Source organism: Dromiciops gliroides, chromosome 4, assembly GCF_019393635.1.
Source record: "Dromiciops gliroides isolate mDroGli1 chromosome 4, mDroGli1.pri, whole genome shotgun sequence".
Lineage (NCBI taxonomy): Eukaryota > Metazoa > Chordata > Mammalia > Microbiotheria > Microbiotheriidae > Dromiciops > Dromiciops gliroides.
This window is the reverse complement of record NC_057864.1, coordinates 93,790,849-93,811,478: the sequence shown is the minus strand read 5'-3', so window position 1 is coordinate 93,811,478 and position 20,630 is coordinate 93,790,849. Positions and strand designations below refer to the sequence as shown.

Genomic DNA, 20,630 nt, shown 5'->3' with positions numbered 1-20,630 from the left:
CTGTGTGTATCTCTCTGCTTCAAATGTGTTTCTTGTAAACAGCATATTGTAGGGTTCTGGTTTTTAATCCACTCTGCAATTCGCTTCCGTTTTATAGCAGAGTTCATCCCATTCACATTCACAGTTATTATTACTGACTGTCTATTCCCCTTCATTCTATTTACCCCCTTTGTACTTTTCCCCCCTTCTTTCACCCTATTCCTCCTCACTGACATTTTACTTCTTACCCCTGCCTCCCCCGATCTGCCCTCCCTTTTTATCACCCCCCTCTCTTTTCTTTACCCTTTTCTCCCTTGCTTTTGTCCTCCCTTCTATCAGTCCCCCCTTTCCCTTCCCCTTTTGTTTCCCTAAAGAATGCGTTAAGTTTCTTTATCCCAATGAACGTATATGTTATTCCCTCTTTGAGTCAAATCTAATGAGAATAGGGTTGAAACCATGTTCCCCCCTCCTTTCTTTCCCTCTATTGTAATAGGTTTTTTTCCACCTCTTCATATGATATAATTCATCCCATTCCACCTCCCCTTTCCTCTCCTCCCCATAGACTCCCTTTTTATCCCCTTAATTCTTTTGTATCATCACATCAAAGACAATTTATATTTATACCCTCTTTGTAAAGTCCTTCTCTCTGCCCAAATACATTTACAGTTCTTAAGAGTTATGAGTATTATCTTCCTGTGTAGAGATATAAACAGTTTAACCTAATAGGGTAACCTTTTTTTTTCCCCTCTGTTTACCTTTTTAAACTTCTCTTGAGTCTTGTATGTTGAGATCAAATTTTCTATTCAGTTCTGGTCTTTTCACCAGGAAAGATTGAAAGTCCCCAATGTCATTAAATGTCCATCTTTTCCCCTGAAAGAAAATGCACATTTTTGCTGGGTAATAGATTCTCGGCTGCAATCCAAGCTCCTTTGCCTTCCGGAATATCATATTCCAAGCCTTGCGGTCCTTTAATGTTGAAGCTGCCAGGTCCTGAGCAATCCTGACTGTGGCTCCATGATATTTAAATTGCTTCTTTCTGGCTGCTTGGAGTATTTTCTCCTTCACCTGATAATTCTGGAATTTGGCTACAATATTCCTTGGAGTTTTCCTTTTGGGGTCTCTTTCAGGAGGTGGTCGGTGGATTCTTTAAATGATGATTTTATCCTCTGATTCTATGATATCAGGGCAGTTCTCCTTAATAATTTCCTGGAATATGGTGTCTAGATTCTTTTTCTGGTCATGGCTTTCAGGCAGTCCAGTGATTCTCAAATTGTCTCTCCTTGATCTGTTTTCCAGATCAGTTGTCTTTCCGATGAGGTATTTCACATTTTCTTCTATTTTTTCATTTTTTTTATTCTGCTTGACTGATTCTTGGTGTCTCATGGATTCCTTATCTTCCAACTGTCCCACTTTAATTTTTAAGGCATTGTTTTCTTCAGTGAGATTATGCACCTTTTTTTCCATTTGGCCAAGTGAATTTTTTAAGGTATTGTTTTCTTCAGTGAGATTATGCAGCTTTTTTTCCATTTGGCCAAATGAATTTTTTAAGGCTTTGTTTTCTTCAGCTTCCTTTTCCAAGCTGCTGATTCTTTTTTCATAGTTTTTTTGTTTTGCTTTCATTTCTCTCCCCATTTTTTCTTCTACCTCTTGCAATTGATTTTTAAAATCCTTTTTGAGCTCTTCCAGGAAGGCTTTTTGTTCTTGCAACCAATTCACCTTCCCTTGTGAGGCTTCAGATGTAGACAATTTGAGGCTATTGTCCTCATCTGAGTTTGTGTTGGCTTCTTCCCTATTGATACAGAAGCTCTCAATGGAGAGGGCTCTTTTTTGCTTCTTACTCATTATTGCAGCTTATTTATTTATTCTTTAAGTTGAGGTCTGCTGTGGGGGCACGAGGGTCCCTGTTTTGGGCTTCTTGTGCAGGTGTATAGGTGCTGTGTGACCGGGCTTTTACTCTGAGGCCTTTATGGTGTGTGGAGATCCCCCGCCCTGCACTTCCTGTCTGATTGTGCTCAGCCAGCCAGGCGCCAGACCCCCGCGTCTGATCCCGCCGTTCGTGGCCCTCTTGGCCGGTGCAGGTAGGTTTTTCCACTGTCCTTCTTGGCCACCAGATTTTTGAACCAGGTCCCGGGAGCCTCAGTTGTTTGGCTGTGGCCTGCAGCTCCTGCTGACTTGCCCCGACCCCCTCGGCGCTGGGTTGCTGCCCTGCGCTGGGCCTCCCTTTTGCCCGAGTCAGACCGACCTTTTCCTGAGGTCTTCTAAATTATCTCTGGTTGGAGGACTGTGTCTCTCTGTCTCTTTGCAGGTTCTGTAGTTTCAGAATCCGTCCAGAGGCTTGATTTAATGTTCGTTTTGAGGGAACAGAAGGAGAGCTCAGGCAGCTTGCTGCTTCCTCTCTGCCATCTTGGCTCCGCCCCCCCCCATATATAATTTTTTTCTTTTTGTTTCCTAACTATTCTTTAAGAGTTGTGAAATATATTTACAAATGTATTTTCACTCAACTTTGTATGTATATACTTCCCTCCATTTACCAGCTCAGATGAGAGTGACATTCAAGTGTCACCTACTACCCCCACCATTTCTTCTCTCATGATAGAGACTTCTACTTATATACACCATTATTATTTTATTATTTTTTTTGGTGTGGCAATTGGGGTTAAGTGACTTGCCCAGGGTCACACAGCTAGTAAGTGTTAAGTGTCTGAGGCTGGATTTGAACTCAGGTCTTCATGACTCAAGGGCAAGTGCTCTATCCACTGCACCACCTAGCTGCCCCTATACCCCATTATTTGTGAGATAATTTCCCCTATTCTGTCTTTCCCTTCCCTCCTCTCCAAGTGCATTCCTTTTTTTGTATCCCTTTCATTCTTAAGAAAATTGAAACATCATAGAATTACTCCCAGGTCCATGGACTAATTAAACCCCCTCTATGACCCCTGAAGATTATGAGGTTCTGAGGGGCTACCTGTATCATCTCCTCATATGAGAATATAAAGTTTAACTTTGTTTAGCTCCTTATGATTGCTTGTCAATTTTTCTATTTTGCTCTTGCCTTTACATCAAGACAGCTTGTGAGTTCTTTTTTCACTAAAAGTCTATTTCTCCTATGTAGGATTATACTCAGTATTTTTCTACATAAGCTATTCATTTTTTAAACTTCTATTAAATTTATTTATTTAGAATTTTCCCTGTTACATGTAAATACAAATTTTCACATTGATTTTTTAAAACTTTGTTTTCCAAATTCTCTTCCTCCCTCCTTCCCCACTCCTCCCTAAGAAATCAAGTCATTAAAAAAAAGTTATACATGTGCAGTCATGCAAAACATCTGTTGTGAAAAACAGACAAAATAACTTTAGATAGAACTAACAAAAATTATAATTCAATCAATATTCAGATACCATCAGTTCTTTCTCTGTAGATGGATTGCATTTTTCATAAGTCCTTCTGAAAGCATCTTGCTCATCATTTCTTTCACAGTTACTATTGCTAACTGTATTACCCTCCATCCTATTCCCTCCCCTTGATATTTATTCTATTTTCTATCTTCTTTCACCCTATCCCTTCTCAAAAGTGTTTTGCTTTTTACTGCCATCTTCTCCAATATGCCTTCCCTTCCCCCCTTTTCCCCTTCCCCTCTCACTTCCCCACAGGGCAAGATATATTACTATACCCTCTTCAATGTGTATGTTATTCCCTCCTTCAGCCATTTCTTATGACAGTAAGGCTCATTCACTCCCCTGGTCCTTCCCCATCTTCCCCTCTACTCTATAAGCTTTTTCTTGTTTCTTTTATGTGAGCTACCTTACCACATCCCACCTCTCTCTTTCCCTTTCTTCCAGTGCATTCCTCTCATTCCTTAATTTTATTTTAAAGATGTCATCATGGGGCAGCGAGGTGACACAGTGGACAAAGCACCAGCCCTGAACCCAGGAGGCCCTAACCCCAAATCCAGCCCCAGACATAAACCACGCCACCCTGCCTGCCCTACAAAATAAACAAGGATAAACAAAAAATAGATGGTTTACATATATCATCCTTCCATATTCAATTCACACCTGTGCCCTCTGTCTAAGTATATTCCTTATCATCTTCCCATGTAGGAATTTAAACAGTTTAATCTTTTAATAGCCCTCATGATTTATTTTTCCTGTTTACCTTTTTATGCTTTTCTAGGGTCTTGTGTTTGAAAGTCAAATTTTTATTCAGTTTAGGTCTTTTCATCATCAATATCTGACTGTCCTCTTTTTCATTGAAGTCCCTCCCCCCCTCCCCCCGAAATAAAATAATCAGTTTTGCTGGATAGGTGATTCTTGGTTGTAATCCCAATTCCTTTGCCCTCTGGAATATCATATTCTGTGTCCTCTGATCCTTTAATGTAGAAGCTGATAGATCTTGTGCTATCCTGACTGTGGTTCCATAGTACTTGAATTGTCTCTTTTTGGCTGCTTGCAATATTTTCTCCTTGACCTGGGACCTCTGGATTTTGGCAATAATATTCCTGGGAGTTTTCATTTGGGGATCTCTTTCAGGAGGTGATTGGTGGATTCTTTTAATTTCTATTTTACCTTCTTCTTCTAGAATAACAGAGCAATTTTCCCTGACAATTTCTTGTAAGATGATGTCTTAGCTCAATTTTTGCTCATGGTTTTCAGGTAGTCCAATACTTTTCAAATTATCTCTTCTGGATCTATTTTCCAGGTCAACTGTTTTTTTTCCAAGGACATCTTTCACATTGCCCCCAATTTTTTTTTTATTAATTTGGTTTGCTTTATTGTATCTTGATTTCTCATAAAGTCATTAGCTTCTATTTGCTCAATCCTAATTTTTAAGCAATGCTTTTCTTCAGAGAGCTTTTGTATCTCTTTTTCCACTTGGCCAATTTAGCTTTTCAAGCTGTTGACTTTTTTTTTCCATGACCCTCCTGCATCACTCTCCTTTCTCTTTCCTTTTTTTCCTCTACCTCTCTTACTTTATCTTCAAAGTCCTTTTTGAGCACTTCTATGGTCTGAGACAAATTCTTATTTTTCTTGGAAGCTTTGGATATAGGAGCTTTGACTTTGTTATCTTCTTCTGAGGGTGTATTTTGATCTACCTTGTCACCAAAAAAACTTTTGATGGTCCATATCTTTTTCTACCTGCTTATTATCCTACCCTATTTCTTGTCTTTTAACTCCTTCTTAAAGTGGGGTACTGCTTCCAGGCCACACTCTTCCAAGCTTCAGGGGGTCCCAAGTGGTACAATTTAAGGAGAGGCATGTTCTCAGCTCACCTGGCCTGTGCTCTAGACTGTAAGTAACCATGGTCCTGCTTGCTCTTTAACCTGGAAGCAGAAATCTGATTCACTGTGATTGCAAGCTTCACGTGCTTATGCCCCTCCCCTACTAGGCTGCTTCCACTCAAGTCTTCTTTTTGGTTAAGAACATGGGCAACACAATAGTGGTCCACCTCAGCTCCAGTAGAGACCCCTGCTATTTTGCCTCCACCAACCACTGAACCCCCTCAACAGTCTGTGAGTTGAGTTCCAGAAGTAGCAGCTGATGATGATGATTCTGACACTCTTGAGGTAAGGCCTGCCTGGGGCTGGATCTGCATGGTGTGGCTGCACTCTCCTCTCACTTCAGTACAACAGACCTTCCCTGATGCCTTTTTCAGCCATCTTTGGCTGGAAACGATCTCACTCTGTTCTTTTGTGGGTTCTGCTTCTTCAAGAATTGTCTTATGGCATTATTTGGAGGTATATGGATGGATTGTGTGGGGAACTCCAAAAGTTACAGCCTTTCCTCTGCCCTCTTGGCTCTGTCCCCGCCTCCCCCAACGTAAGTTATTCTTGCTTATAAGACTACATCTTTTGTCTTCTGTAATATCATAGTAAAGCTCTCTGCTCCTTTACTAGGGTCCTTGCTAAGTCTCATGTAATCTTAACTTTGGTTCCTCATAACTTGAGTCATTTCTTTCTGTGTGTTTTTTGTTGTTGTTGTTTGATATGAGTCTCTAGATTTTGGCTATAATATTCATAGGAATTTTCATATTAGGGTTTCTTTTAGGTTATGACAAGTGAATTCTTTTACATTTCTATATTGTACCCTTGTTGTGAGAGATCTGGAAATTTTCTTTTATGATTTCTTCAAATAATATGTCTAGGTTCTTTGTTTTTTTTTTTTGTTTTTTGGTTATTTTTGGCATTGGCATTCAAGTAGGGCATTGATTTTAAAATTACTTTTCCAGGTCCAGTGTATTTGCTATGAACTAGCTCATTATTCTTTATTTCTTTTCAGAATCTCTTATTAATTCTTGTTGTATAATGTAGTCATTATCTTTTTTAGGTCAATTTAAACTTCTAGCAGTTATTTTCTTGGGTAAACTTTTATATTTCTTCCAATATCTTATTTGTCTTTTCAGAGTTTTCTTCCACAACTCATCATATTTCCCATTTTTTCTTACTTTACTGTTCTCATTTAGCTTTTTCTTAGAATTCTCCGTAAATATTCAGATTTTTCTAGATATTTATACAGGACCTTATGGATTTGTGGTTACTAGGATATAATTCTTCTTGCTCTTAAGCCGTGTGTGTGTGTGTGTGTGTGTGTGTGTGTGTGTGTATCTTGGATAGTGATTGCAAATGTTAAATGGGCTGAGAGAAAATTGAACAGAACTAGAACCAGCTAAATTGATTTTTGGTCTGGAAAATTAGAAAATCTTTTAATAACTCCAGTATTTACCCCAAATAAGGACCCATTTTTAAAACAATAGTAATATAGTGAGTCATAGAATACAAAGTATGTAAAGAAATGAATTTGAAGATCACCTGAAGGGTGATGCAGACATGGTCAGAGACAGGCCAAAAACATATTTCAAACAAGGAATCAAGCAGGAAAGGAGCAAAAATTGTGACCAAAGAAACTTCTCACCAAAAGAAAGTTTGGATTGGCTATAGGGTGGGAACAAGGAATATACAATGTAAATGCTATGTGTTCCAATGATACTTTCACAATATTAACAGAATATAAAGGAAGACCCCTCTCATGGAGGGTGAATCCTTCATCACAATTCTATGGAAATAAATGTACCAGTCATACAAGAAGGACAGGCATAAATGGGATTCAATATATGTACTTGAAGGAAATGCCTACAACAATGAGATTATATCCACTTGGACTGGAATATGGGCAAATGGTCTTCTCAAAAGGCACACAACATGGATATACATTCATGGATTGAAATCTGTATCTTTGAGAGGAGTATCCATATCAGTGAAATGACAGATCCCCTGAAGCTAATTGCAAGTTTTGCAAGATATTCACACAGAGGCACATTACATATAAGAAGAAATGTAGAACTAGAAAGAGGGTGATAAGTCAAACTTGCAGATATAAATTTGAAAGTCATCTATACACATGGGGTCACTATAATCTTAGAGAGAAGAGAATTTCCTAAGAGTGAGAAATTTGAAAAACTAGTTCAGAGCTATAGGAGATGGTGATGATTAAAAGAAATAAAGGAACATATGGAAACAAAGGTGATAGAGAAGGAAGCAGAAAGTTGGGAAAGTACAGTGTCATGGAAGTCAAGTTTAAAGAAAATACCAAGCAATTTAATCAATAGCTTCAAAGACTTAAGAGATGTCCAGAAGGATGAAGACAAAATAGAGGCTGTGATATTTGATTGGGACTATGGAAACAAAGAAAGTAGCATGAAAAAACATTTATTTCATCCCTCTACCTGAAGGCAGAGCCTCAAAACTCTTTCTGAAAGATTATAATAGAAACATTACTTAAATGCTTCTCCTGAAATAAATTGTGCTGCATTCCATAACTCAAATAATTTCAATTCAACAAACAATAACAAAGCACTTCATACATGTAGAATCTTGTGCTAGATGCTGAAAGAGATATAATATTTAAGTTCCTGCTAAAATTTAAGAGAGTTGTTTCCCTCATAGAGTTCATGATCTTATGAAGTAATTTGTTTTTAATTAATCAATATTAATTAAATTTCTTTTAATTAAGGTGATTATCTGAATCATTTTTATTAGTAAGGCATAGTATAAGGAGAGTCTAACTTGGAATCAGGATGATTGAGCTTAAACTCATATCTCTAACCTACACTGGTTGTGTGAGCTTGATCATGACACAACCTTTCCTTGTCACAGGCAATTCTCAAAGATTGAATTGCAAAGCAATGTAGATCTATATTGATAAGTCTCTTTGTAATTCTCTAGATCCATAAAATCACTGGGAGGGTGAAAGAATCCAAACAAATTACTAAATACCTTTGCATTGTGGATCCCCTTTCCAAGATCCTCCTATACAAGTTACTTCAGTTGAGCCTTCGGAGTGGAAATTTGGTAGACACTGATAAGCCACTTTCTCTCCTGGCAAATAGTTGTGTTTTGCAATACCGATCCTATGAGCATTATTAAACTGGGGTGGAATTGCACATTTCACATCTGAAAAGAGTATTTATTTGTGTAGTTAATGGTGAGTATTGAAAAGATATGATCAAATAACGACAATAACATGGTTTTAACAGCAAGAACAGTACCAACAAAATAAACTTTTATTCTTTGATGAAGTGTAAAAAGCCTTTTTTTTTTTAATGAGGACTGGAGGCAGCTAAGTGGTGCACTGGAGAAAGCACTGGCCCAGGATTCAGGAGGACCTGAGTTCAAATCCAGCCTCAGACACTTGAGACTTACTAGCTATGTGACCCTGGGCAAGTCACTTAACCCTGATGGCCCTGCAAAAAGAAAGAAAGAAAGAAAGAAAGAAAGAAAGAAAGAAAGAAAGAAAGAAAGAAAGAAAGAAAGAAAAGAAAGAAGATGAGGATTAAGATAACAGATTAAGAAGACAATTCATTTGATGACTATTAAGCTATTGTATTAAAATTATCCTCTATTTTGAATTGAATTTTCATATTTATAGTTAACACATGGAAAATTCTAATTCAAAAGATGCCTTTGGAAATCCATATTTAGTTTTTTGCAATTTGTGTCATATAGTTTTAGTCATGCTAGGGTTACTGTATCAGAAATAATTTCTGAGTTAGATCTAAGCATTAGAAAATAAAATTGTCCTTGAAAAAAAAAGAAAGCCTCTTTACCTTTACATTGTGGAGGACTAGACCAAGTTCCTCCAATACATTTTATAGTTGCTGGCCCATCAATATTATAACCTTCAAGACATTTATATGTCACTTCTTCATCAAATTCATAAGAGTTTAACATATCAGGAATAATGCCATTTTGTATTTTTGGTGGTTTTCCACATGAAATTCCTGAAAAAAAGAATGAGAAAAATATGTCCTTTATTTTAGTTTTGAATACAATATATATCTTATTAAAAATAAACTAGTATCACTAACAATACTACATTTTGATTAGAAGCTATAAGATAATCAAAACCTATTTATGTTTCTGGTGAAACTGGAGGAGCAACTGTTCTAGAAAACATCATCTAGACATTTATTGAGATGGAATCTACCATGTAGACTTTATGGAAGGCAGCTTTAGAGGCAGCCATGTGGCACAGTCAATGGGGAACTGGACTGTGAGTCAGTCCAAATTCAGCCTCAGATACTTTGTACCTATGTGACTATTTAGCTAGTTACAACCTCTGTCTGCTTTAGTTTCTTCATTTATAAAACAGAGGTGAAAATAATAGCACCTACCACCAAATATTATTGTAATGAAAAAATAAGATAATGCTTGTAAAGTGCTTTGTAAGCTTAAAGTGCTACATAAATAGTAGCAATTATTAGAACATTCAATAGCAAAATAACAAATAGTCATAGTAATGCAGTAACACTTTCAAAGTGTATTCTCGGGGAGGCGGAGCCAAGATGGTGGAGAGAAGCCAGGAAGTTTCCTGAGCTCTCCCAAGTTTCCCTCAAAAACAACATTTAATCAAAGTGTATTCTCAGATATTTCTATCTGACTGTTAATAATAGTTGATATTTCTATAGTTATTTAGAATTTGCTGAGTACTTTGCCTTTTTATCTCATTTGATCTTTGGAAGAACTCTGTGAGGTAGATACTACAGGAATTATCATCTCCCTTTTACAGATGAGGAAATCTGAAACTCAGAGAGGTCAATTGACTTGCTCAGGATGTCAATAATAAGTAATAGAGATAGGTTTTGATGTATACCTTTTAGATACTCATTCCGGTATTTATGCCACTAAGCTTTGTTACCTCTCAGAAAGATATGCTGAAAGGAAAGTCAATGAGTATCCCATGATCATAAAAGAATATCATTAAATAGAACATAGGGAATCTATCCCTGATTTTTATCAAGGTCTCTTCCAAAATTGAAAATTTTGTCAGCAAGTCAATCGTTGTGCTACTTTCTGGGGATCAAAAAAAAAAAGGTACAAACATAACTGTTCTCACAAACTCACTGTCTATATGGGGAGACAAGATGTAAACAGCAATGTACAAACAAGCTAAATACAGGATCAGTTTGAAAGAATAGAAGGGATAGTTTGAAATAATAGAAAAAAAGTCATTAGAAATATGGGAGATCAAGAAAGACTGCCTATGGAATGTAAGAGAAGTTAAAAGAAACTGGGGAACTAGGAGGCAGAGATGAAATGGGAGAGCATTATAGACATGGGAGAAAGGCAATGAAAATTCACAGAGTAAAATTCAGAGCTCATAGCAGTTGAAAAAACATACAGAAAAGGCAACATGGTATATTAAACAGAATCTATGTACTATGCATGTAACAAGGTATCATAGCTGCATAGTACAAAGAGAAGCCAAATGAGAGGGAGGAGACAGTTGCCAGACCTCATTCTGCTATTAAAGTGATATTACATGTTCAATCACTATACCCCTTTGGAGTTTAATCCACTCATCTGTGCAATGAAGGGATTGGGAGGGATGAAAATTTTAGAAGTTATGTCTCAAATTTACAGAGTTTTTAAAAGTTTATAATGTGATTCCCCTACATAAGCCTTAAGGTAGATAATGCATGTGTTGCATGTGTCTAGAGAATCAATTTTTTAAAAATTACCCATAACTATTGTTTCCTTTCTGTAGCTGACATCATCATACTGCATGGGAAAAGGCTATAGTCGGGGAGTAGGTATAATTGTCCTTCTTCTGAGTCAAGAAGATTGAATTCTGGTGCGTATTTGAATAATAATCAACAGTTGCATTTGTACCAGGTAGTACTTTTTCCAACTGTTTGCCTATATGTGTGCTAGTGGAATATCAGCTTTTTGAGAACACAGATTGCCCTATTCTTGTATTTGTATCTCTCCAGCACAATGCCCTGGCATACTGCAAGCACTTAATATTTTTTTTATTTACTAATTATATTTTGAGTGGTTAGAGCCATAAAGTTGTTAAAAATACTCGCCAAAAAGTGTCATTACCAACACACTGAGGAGGTGAGCTCCATTTTCCCATACTGCATGTTATCTCCTCTTTTCCTTTCATTGTGAAACCTTCTTGACATGTGTAGTTTACCACACTATTATGCGCATAGGTACTGGATTCCAAATTGTCATCATATGCTTCTGAATGTCTCACTGGCTTAATGCCTCCATATTGAATAGCAGGTGGTTTGGAACATGGCTGTTTTTCTATATGGAGAAGAGAACATGATTACAAAACACAGTATCAAACATAATTATTTGGGGAAAATAAAAAGCATCTTTTTGAATTTAAAAATAACTACAATTTAAAAAAAAATGTCTGAATATTTCATACATGCAGGGGTATGAAAAGAATCCTGATCTTAAAGTAAGAGAATCTGCATTCAAATCCCAGCTCTGACATTTCCTGCCTGAGTAACTTGGTCAAATTGTTTACATTCTCAGAGTCATAGTTTTCTATCAGTAAAAGATGGTGGCCTTCGTATTACCTTCAGAATTCCTTCCAGCTCTAGATTTGTGACACCATAACCCTCTTCTTACTACTGTCTGTGACTCCCCTTTCTTCCCACTGTTCATGCACGTGAATGACTCATTCTTTTTTGTGGGATATAGAGGCACCACGTATGACCCAAAGGACTTTTCAGATAGTAGGAAATAATATGTCAGAACTGTGTTCTGTCTCACTTTCCTGAACAGCTTTCTATAAAGCAAATTTGCCCACAGACACAGTAATTTAGCTCCAGGGAACTTAGAGGAAGCTGCTTTTTTTTTTCTTCTCACATGAGCCATTCTAATTTCTAGGGATTGCATATAGGAAAGTCAACATCACTTTGAAGGAAAATTATTTTGCAACATATGAAATACTAACCAATACAACGTGGTAATGAATTCCACTGTCCATTTTCACATATGATCTCTTCTTGTCCTTGAAGAAGATAATTTTCTTTACAAAAAACACCTATTTTTTCACCATCCTGGTAGTTCATAGTTGTAGTCATATTCTGAGCATTAGGTATTTGAGGTGGAGGTGCACATGATTTCCTTTCTGGAAGACATTAATATTATGTGCTATAATTCCTATTATTAATAATTACACTTAGTTTGTATGTCCGGGGCCACAGTGTCTCCTAGACACAGTCCTGTCAAGTTCATATTGAATGAGGACAAAATATAAACATTATATAAAATCAGTTAATGATTATAAGATTTTATTGTTCTCAATACCTCCTTGTATCTTTTCTTTCATTAATTTTGTTGATCTCTAATTTACATAGTTTTGCCAACAATCTAAACTAAATTCTACTCTTATGGCTTATCATGGTAGGAAGGTGGCTAGCAGGTTGTTCTCCTCGGGATAGATTTCAAGTAATGTTCTGGCCCATAACTATGTGATTCCTAAGGACAAGACTAAGTAAATGTGGAGAGACTGGGCAGTTGGTGATGAATTCTCAGGCCATGCTGAGCCATGAAGTGAAGGGAAAAATGTATTCCCAGTATTCCTTAACTGCCTTTTTTTTTCTGCAATGATGATAAAAAACTGGAAGGATTGGGGTAAAGGAGTCCTAAGAATCATTTGTTTTCTAGGCCACATATAAACACTACTGTTGTGCTAAATGTGAAATGGTTGACATCAAGTTGAACTATTCCTAGAGAAATGGAATCATCCCAATCTTGACATTCCTGCTATAAACAGAACCAGAAGACAGAATGAAATTGCAACCAAATAACCAATATATTCACAAGTTTTCTTTACAAAGACAAATTGAAGAGTTAATAGAGAAGGTTTTTATATGCACCCTAGGACTGACAAAAAAGGGGACTTCATGGAATACTTACTCAGATTGGAAGCATTCGTGACTCTTCTTTCTGATGCTAGTTTGATGATTCTATCTTCATAATGTTTTGGGCCACTTTCACCTTCTTCCCACTTCCAGGGCCACTAGGGCTTTCATAACATCTCAGGTTAAACAATTGTTTAACAATAGTTAAACAATAGTTTTCCTACATCCAGTCTTCCTCTTGGGCAATCCTCCATGTAGGAAATTGCTGAAATAATCTTCCAAAGACACAGGTCTGACCATGTCTTTTCCCTGCTTAAAATCATTCATCAATTCTCCCTTGCCTCTAAAATATAATACAAGTTCTTCAGTCTGGCATTACTGATCTTTGCAGAATCTTTTTCATTTCATATTAATTTCCTCTCTACATTCCAGCAAAATTGCACTAACTGTTCTTCCAACTCAGTTCTCCATGTTCAGGCTCCACTTATTCACATTTACCACATTCTAGAAACAGCTGGGTGTCACAGTGGATAGAGCACTGGATCTGGCATTAGAAAGACCTAAATTCAAATCCAGCACTAGAAACTTCCTAAATGTATGACCCTGAGAAATTCATTTAACTGCTGTCTGCCTCTATTTCCTCATCTGTAAAACAAGGATAATAATAAAACCCACTTCACTTTACTATTATCTTAGAGGTAATATAGAGCCAGGGAAGTCTTATGAACAGGTGACAGTCAGATCTGGGTTGAAGGAAAGTCACATTGGTATAAATGTGGAAGATGTTCTAGAGTGGAGAGAGACTTGAATCAAGGAAACCAAGTAGAAAGGAATTTCAATAGTAGGTGAGAAGTAAATGTGGAATTAGGGTGACAACTGTGTAGGTCGAGAGAAAGAGTCAGAAATAAGAAATGTGGGAGCTCAAATGGAAAGATTTGGCAACTGATTGGCTATGTGGGAAGAGGGAGTATGTAGAGTAGAGGGCAATGTCAAGGTTTCAGAAGTAGGAGACTGGAAGAATGGAAGCACTTTCAATAGAAATAGGGCAGTTTGGGAACCTAAAGAATTAGAAAGTGTGTGTGTGTGGGGGGGAGGCATAATGAGTTCTTCTGTGAATATGTTGAGCTTCAGATAGTTTTAGGGCATCTAGTGTGAAATATCCAATAGGCAATTAGTGATATGTGAACTAAGCTCACATGAGAGAATGGGCTGTATATTTATGAATCATCTGCATAGAGATGATAATTAAATCAGTGGGAGCTGGTGAGTATACCAGGCTTAGCACAATGCCAGACACATAGTAGGTGCTTAATAAATATTTATTGAATATAAAAGAATGAGTTTAGAGAGGAGGACCCATTAGAAACAATGGAAAACAATCACATTAGCGATTGCCACATTTATATTTAAGACAAAATAGTTGATATGAGGCCTTTTAAAATTTGTTGGCCTTGTGTGGAGCCAGGTAAGCCAAAGCTTGTGAAGCTCTGTTTTTCTTATTTATAAAATATGTATAATAATACTTGTACTACCTAACCCCCAAAATACTTTTGGAAAAAAGTATTTGCAAATCCTAAAGTGCTATACCAATTTCTTGCATGGCTATTGTTCTTTTTTACTTTTTCATGGGTGAAAGTAGGAATTTTATGATGAAGAAAATTTGCTTCAGGGAATAAAAAAAAACTCTTACTTGGACATTTTGGTTCAGGAAGCCATTTTCCATTTAAACATTGTGTTCTTTTGAATTCTGAATTTGAGTTACATGTATAATTAACAAAAATATCACCAAATCCATTTTGGTATAGATTGACTTGCAAATCTTCAAAAAATTTTGATGGACATCTTCCAAGTTGATATGTTTCTAAAAAGAAGACAAAATTTTAAAATTTAATGACTAAGGTGTGTCAACTGAATCAAAAGTTGGTGCCCATAGGCTCCGGTGGTGACCAAGAAAGATTAAAACATAATTGGGAAAGACATAAGAAAATAAATTAAAATATAATAAAACATTATTATTTTAAAACTAAGCACTGGCCCTGGATTCAGGAGGACCTAAGTTCAAATCCGACTTCAGACACTTAACACTTACTACCTGTGTGACTCTGGGTAAGTCACTTAACCCCAATTGCCTCCACAAATAAACCAACCAACCAAACAAACAAACCAAAAAACTAAGCACCATGTTTCTATTTGTTTGATACCACTTATTTAAATCATCTTCAGTGTTCACTTGTTCAACATGCATGTATCAAGTATTTAATTCCAGCTGCAAGAATTAAGGGAAGTTTCATTGACAGGGCTGAATTAAGTAGAGTTTTGAGGAAGGAATAAGTTATTAACAAACAGTTTTTAGACAAAGAAATCAGAGATATCTATAGTCATATGAAAAAAATGATCTAAATCATTATTGATCAGAGAAATGCAAATTAAAACAACTCTAAGGTACCACAGCACACCTGAGTGACAAATAAAACAAACACAAAAAGAAAAATGTTGCTGTTGGAGGTAATATGATTTCCTTCCATCCCACCCCTCAAATAGATTTCATCTCTGTCATCCCTGAACCATTATTTGCAATTTCTCATGTTCTCCTGGCTTCTTCCCTACTGTCTACCAACATGTCCATATTTTCCCAATCATCAAAAAACACTCACTTACTTGATCCTTCCATCCCAAACAATTATCATCCTATATCTCTTCTATTCTTTGTTGCTAAACTCTTTGTAAAAGCTGTTTACAATAGGTACCTCCACTTTTTATCCTCTCACTCTCTTCTTACCCCTTCATAATCAGCTTCCAGAACCATCATTGTTTTAAAACTGCTCTCTTCAAAGTTACCAATGATTTTTTAGTTGCCAAACCCAAAGATATTTTCTCAATCATTTCTTCTCAATATCTTTTCAGCCTTTGAGATTGCCGATTACCTTCTCTTCCTTAATATTCTACCCTTAATGTCATTTATTTATATTAACTAATTCAGGTCAAATCAATTAATCAGTATAAATCATCATCTATCTTCCTCCCACTACATATGAAATGAAAGAGTTGAGCTAAAAGTCCACCTGGGCAGGGGGGCAGCTAGGTGGCACAGTGGATAGAGCACCGGCCCTGGAGTCAGGAGTACCTGGGTTCGGATTTGGCCTCAGACACTTAACACTTACTAGCTGTGTGACCCTGGGCAAGTCACTTAACCCTAATTGACTCACTTAAAAAAAAAGGCCACCTGGCTCATGTTTAGCTTCAGGTTTGTTAGGAAATCTATGTCAAATTAAGGAAGATATGGATGAGGCAGAGCCACGATGGTAGATAGAAGACAGGAAGTTGCCTAAGCTCTCCCAAATTTCCCTCAGAAAAAAAAAAAACATTAAATCAAGCTTCTATTATGCAATGTTGTACTGGAAATGTTAGCAATAAATGAAGAAAAAGAATTGAAGGAATTAGAATAGGCCAGGAGGAAACAAAACTCTCACTCTTTGCAGATGATATGATTGTATGCTTAGAGAACCCCAGAGAATCAAATAAAAAACTACTTGAAACAATTAACATTTTTAGCAAAGTTGCAGGATATAAAGTAAACCCACACCAATCATCCACATTTCTATGAATGACCAAGAAAGGCCACCAGCAAGAGATAGAAAGAGAAATTCCATTTGAAATAACTGTAGACAATATAAATTATTTGGGAGTCTACCTGCCAAGATAAACCCAGGAACTATATGAACTCAATTACAAAACACTTTTTACGCAAATACAATCAGATCTAAATAATTGGGAAAATATCAATTGCTCCTGGATAGGTCAAGCCAATATAATAAAAATGACAATTCATACCAATGAGACTAAAAATTATTTTATAGAGCTAGAAAAAAAATCACAAAATTCATCTGAAGAACAAAAAGTCAAGAATATCAAGGGAATTAATGGAAAAAAAATTCACAGGAAGGTGGGCTAGCCATACCAAATCTAAAACTATACTATAAAGTAGCTGTCATCAAAACTATTTGGTACTAGCTAAGAAATAGAGTGGTAGATCAATGGAATAGAGTAGGGGCAAGAGACACAGTAGTAAATGACTATGGTAATCCCTTGTTTGATAAGCTCAAGGACTCTGGCTTCTGGGTTAAGAATTCACTATTTGATAACAAACTGCTGGGAAAACTGGAAAATAAAATGGCAGAAACTAGGCATAGACCAACATCTTATACCACATGCCAATATAAGGTCAAAATGGCTACATGAATTAGACATAAAGGGTGATACCCTAGGAAAATTAGGAGAGAAAGGAATAGTTTACCTCTCAGATCTATGGAGAATAGAAGAATTTATGACCAAAGAAGAGATAGAGAATATTATGAAATGCAAAATGGATAATTTTGATTACATTAAATTAAAAAGGTTTTATACAAATGGTAGTAATGCAGCCAAGATTAGAAGGAAAAGAGAAAGTTGGGAAACAATTTTTATAGCCAGTGCTTCTGATAAAGTCCTTCTTTTTCCCTTTCTTTCGTTTTTTTCCTCAGGGCAATGAAGATTAAATGACTTGCCCAAGGTCACACAGCTGGTATCAAGTATCTGAGGCCAGATTTGAACTCAGGTCCTCCTGAACCCAAGGCTGGTGCCACCTAGCTGCCCTCCTGATTTCTAAAATATATGGAGAACTAAATCAAATTTTTAAGAATACATATCATTCCCCAACTGAGAAATGGTCAAAGAATATGAACAGGCAGTTTTCAGATGAAAAAAATCAAAGCCATCTATTTCCATGTGAAAAAAATGCTCTAAACCACTATTAATTAGAGAAACATAAAGTAAAACAACTCTGAGGTACCAAAGTGGAAAATGCTCTCCACATCCAGAAAAAAAGAACTGTGAAATCTGAATGCAGATTGAACCATACTATTTCTAGTTTTTTTTCTTATTTTGAGGTTTTCCCCTTTTGTTCTGATTATTCTTTCACAACATAACTAATGTAAAAATATGTTGAATGTGATTTTACATATAAAATCTATATCAGATTGCTTTCTGTCTTGAGGAGGGGTGAGGCAAGAGAAGGAGGGAGAAAAATTTGGAACTCAAAATCTTATAAAACAAATGTTAAAACCTATCTTTATGTGTAACTGGAAAAAATAAAATACTATTAAGATTAAAGAAGACATGGATAACCTGTCAGGAGACAGAGCCATGATAGAAGAGTACAGACCAGGACCCAACTGAACTATCCCAGCATTCCCTTACAAACTACTTTCAAAGAATGTCACAAATCCAATTTTGGAGTGACAGAGTCAACAAATTTTTAGAGGGTTACATTTACCCAGCCTAAGACAACTTAAGACATCAACAGGAGAGGTCTATATATCCTTGGTGGGTACAGGTACATAGTGAAGCAGGAGCACCAGTGGTGAGACTTGAAGGGGGCTATGATGTTAGCAGCAGCTTTGGGAGCTTTCAGGCCAGAGAAAGTCAAGAAGGTCAGAGAAATGGTCAGAAATATATTAAAGGAAACCCTTTTCTGGCACTGGGTGCAACTGGTACTGATTGACACCTGTGTGGCCTATAACCAGTTCTGGTTTATAGTTCCAGGGTAATGAGGAAAGCTTCTGGTTGATCACAGGAAAGCAGGGCCCTTGATAATACTTTCTGGGCTATGAGGTGTATTGGCACTTGTGGCTTCAGGAGAGCAGAGGACCTACTCACAGGGCCAGAAAAAAGAGGAGCACTAACTATACTTGCAGTTGCAGGAGAGAAGTGAACTTTCCTAGGTCCTGAACAGACCACAGACCAAAAGAGCAATGACCACACCTCTCATAAAATAATACCACCTTGGAAACACCAAAAACATGCAGGCATCCAAAACCCCAGCATGAAAAACTTTAAAGGTTGGCACATTGCCTCCTTAACCCCAGGTTAGCAGAGTTCAAATTTAAAATTAAGTTCAAAATGAAGAAATAGGGAAAATAAGCAAACAACAAAAAGAACTTAACCATAAAAAGCTGCTACAGTGGCAGGGAAGATCAAGACATAATCTTAGAAGAAAACAATGTGAAATCAGCTACAACCATAGCCTCCAAAAATAATGCCAATTGGAACAAAGCCTGTGAGAATTCCTTGAAGAGATAAAGAAATGTGTGATAGAGGAAAAAATTGGGAAAAGACATGACAATTATAGAATAAAATTATGAAATGAAAATTAGCTTTGTTAAAGAGGCACACAAAAATACTGAAGAAAATAGCAACCTAAAAACAGATTGGATCTAATGATAAAAGAAACACAAAAATTCACTGAAGAAAAGAAATTTTAAATGCAGGATAGGTCAAATGAAAAAGGAGGTACAATGCTGAAGAAAATACTTCTTTAAAACTTAGAATTGGACATGGAGAAGCTTATAACTATGAGACATCAAGAAAAAATTTGAAAAATCAAAAAATGAGAAAAATAGAAGAAAATGTGAAATATCTCCTCGGAAAAACAACTGACCTGGAAAATAGATTGAGGAGAGATAACTTAAGAATTATTAGACTACCTGAAAGTCATGGTCAAAAAAGAACCTAAACATCATATTCCAAGAAATTATAAGGGAAAACAATCCTCATATCCTAGAAGCATAGGGTAAAATGAAAATTGAATGTTTCCACTAATCACCACCTTAAAGAAATCCCAACATGAAAATTCCCAAGAATACTACAGCCAAATTATAGAACTCAAAGGATAAGATGAAATTATTGCAAGCAGCCAGAAAGAAACAATTCAAATATTATGGAAATATTATCAGGATCACACAAGATTTATCATCTTCTGTGGGAGTTGTAACGATTGGAATGACGCCACCTGCTGGAGACTTACTGTAGAAGAGTTCTGCCCATGAAGGGAAGGTCTTTGAGGGCAAGACCAGGAGTCTTTTCTTTGGCATGAGGAAGTGACACGGGCGAGTGGGAGGAGGAAGGAAGAGACTGGCGCTCAGTCTCACTCTCTTTCCTGAGGACGCTGGTGGAGAGGGGAGCTAGAAATGTGCTCTCCCTTTAATAGATAGGAATCTAGGCCTTTTCTTCTCTCTTTACCAAACTCTTATTCTCCTTAATAAATGCTTAAAAGTCTAACTCTTGCTAAAGCTTATAAATTATTGGCGACCACTCATTAGATATTTTACACAGTTTGGCTGACCACGAAGAGGAAAACCGAACGTTCATCTTCTGATCTTCTGATTGGGTAAGATTTCCCCTCCCTTGTCCCCTTAAATTGGAAAGAACTACCAAGTATAGGCAATTTTAAATTTCAAATGGATCTTTTAAACACCCTAAGTACCCCTTTCTACCTTCACTAATCAGAGATGTTGGCCAGCTTGAATTTGAATATATTTTTATTACTCTTTGTGGTTTTGTGGGGCTTTGTGGTGTGGTATGGAGAATTTGGCATGCCCTAGATAATGTTAGAATAAAGATGATTCCCTGGGATTCCCCATTAGGAAAGTTACTTATGGATTGGAATGAGG

General features: G+C 36.7%; 1 protein-coding gene across 6 annotated transcripts in view; it reads right to left on the bottom strand.

Moving 5' to 3' along the window:
• LOC122753109 (complement factor H-like) overlaps positions 1–20,630 on the bottom strand; it is a 98,255-nt gene that overhangs the window by 17,302 nt on the left and 60,323 nt on the right. For 5 of the 6 annotated variants that reach the window (XM_044000226.1, XM_044000228.1, XM_044000230.1 and 2 more), the window contains 5 exons: positions 14,834–15,004; positions 12,231–12,407; positions 11,360–11,569; positions 9,082–9,255; positions 8,252–8,428 (listed from right to left, as the gene is read on the bottom strand). In XM_044000226.1, the coding sequence (XP_043856161.1) occupies positions 8,252–8,428; positions 9,082–9,255; positions 11,360–11,569; positions 12,231–12,407; positions 14,834–15,004 (909 nt within the window). The remainder of the gene's footprint in view (positions 1–8,251; positions 8,429–9,081; positions 9,256–11,359; positions 11,570–12,230; positions 12,408–14,833; positions 15,005–20,630) is intronic. The other variant, XM_044000229.1, reaches the window with a different exon arrangement.